Source organism: Nanorana parkeri, unplaced genomic scaffold, assembly GCF_000935625.1.
Source record: "Nanorana parkeri isolate BGI_ZX_2015 unplaced genomic scaffold, ASM93562v1 scaffold697, whole genome shotgun sequence".
Taxonomy (NCBI): Eukaryota; Metazoa; Chordata; class Amphibia; order Anura; family Dicroglossidae; genus Nanorana; species Nanorana parkeri.
The window spans coordinates 59,052-60,649 of NW_017306965.1; the positions used below are offsets into that span (position 1 = coordinate 59,052).

Here is a 1,598-nt window from a genome sequence, read left to right on the forward strand (position 1 = left end):
TGTTCGCTCCCCTCCCGATCTACTGAGCCGACCTGTGACAGTCTCATTGTCACAGGTCGGCTAGAACTATGAGGTGAGTGAAAAGCACTCACCTCATAGTTCTCCTTTAACATACAATGGAGAGGCCAGGGTTGTAATCCTTAAACCCCTCAACCCTCACAGCCCCTCCTAATATCACAAGTGTTATCTGAATTTGGCTGCAAAAGTGGAAATACACTTTAAACCATCATTACTGATAAGAATGTGTTTGGGGTTTTTGTAAGGACTTTTTTACCTGTTTGTAAAGCCTGCAACTACTGCACCCACCCTCCATTGTTGGAGCAGCGGCTGTGAGTGCGATGGGTACACGGACTGTATCTTGTTTATAAATAGACCACCAAGTTTCTTTTTTTTATCTCCGGGAGATTGAGAAACTGTTTGCCTTTTCAGCAGAACTTTCACAGGGTTATTCACAAAAGGGTGAAGAGTTTGGAGAAGGCAGGAGAAGTGAACAATCTAGGGACAACATAGCTGAGCTGGAAAGTGAGCTGAATTGGAGAATGTTTCCAAATCAGCTATTTTGGCCTAAATTGTTTACTTCTCCTGCCTTCTCCAAACTCCTAACCCTTTTGTGAATAACCCTGTCAGTGTCACTTATTTACCTGTCCATTCCTCCACTAGAGGGTGCACTACCTACAAATGTTTCATTGCTCCTCCTCTAGTGAAGTATAACTATAAGGAGACAGTGGCATCACCCACCTCCTGCTAGAAAATCCAGCCTGACACGTCACAGCCGTGAAGTCTGTTTATAGTGCTGCTTCCAGTTCTGTTTACGGTACATGACTGCTATATATATTTAAAGTGAACCTTTTACAAACCGAGGGAATCTGAACAGTGCAATTATGAAGAATGTATAATTAGGGATTAACCACGACACTCAATAAGATATAGTCACTTGAAGTTATATGCACATCTTAATAACTCTCTATAAAAGTCAAGTCTGGCCACATCCCATCTTCATCCTAAACCTTCCGATTGGTCAGTGAGACTATGGAATGCATACTTGGTAAGGGCTAGTCACAATACGCATATCATTTCAGCTGCCTATATCTCAAGACCTGCAAACTGTTTTAATGTTGTTATGGAAGATCATCACTGCTTATTATTTATTTTGGATATATAATACAACCAAGATTTTAAAGTTTATATCCACTTTCGCAGACCAATTTGAGAAAACCCCTCTATATGTTTGTCATGTGTATCTTTTCATACAGCATACCCAAAAATAATTTTTAACAAACTATTTCTTACCTTTTAGATGTTTTGTTGCAGCAGGCAACATGGCTGATTGCAGGTTTTTCTCAGCCCCTGATCTGTCCTTATGGAAATGCCTAGGACAGTACTGTGTGGTTTGTGTTTCACTCAGTAACTTTATTAAAGGAGAACTATGGGGTTAAGTCTTTTCCCCATAGTCCTCCTTAGGGTAACGGGAGGACACAAACTAGCAGCTGCTCGCAGTATACTGAGGCGCCACAGCCGAAGCGGATCCCGACAATTGTGCCGGGATCCGCCCAGCTGCGTGACTGACAGCTGGCTCTGCCTATTTAAAGGCAGAGCTG

The 1,598-nt window shown here is 42.2% G+C and overlaps 1 protein-coding gene across 1 annotated transcript in view; it reads right to left on the bottom strand.

Annotated features, from left to right (window-relative positions):
* Positions 1-1,069, bottom strand: part of CLEC3A (C-type lectin domain family 3 member A) — a 7,294-nt gene extending 6,225 nt beyond the window's left edge. Inside the window, exons 1-2 of the mRNA XM_018563794.1 lie at positions 1,043-1,069; positions 275-293 (exon numbers count right to left, since the gene is read on the bottom strand). Of these exons, the coding sequence (XP_018419296.1) occupies positions 275-293; positions 1,043-1,069 (46 nt within the window). The remainder of the gene's footprint in view (positions 1-274; positions 294-1,042) is intronic.
* Positions 1,070-1,598: the final 529 nt, after the last annotated feature.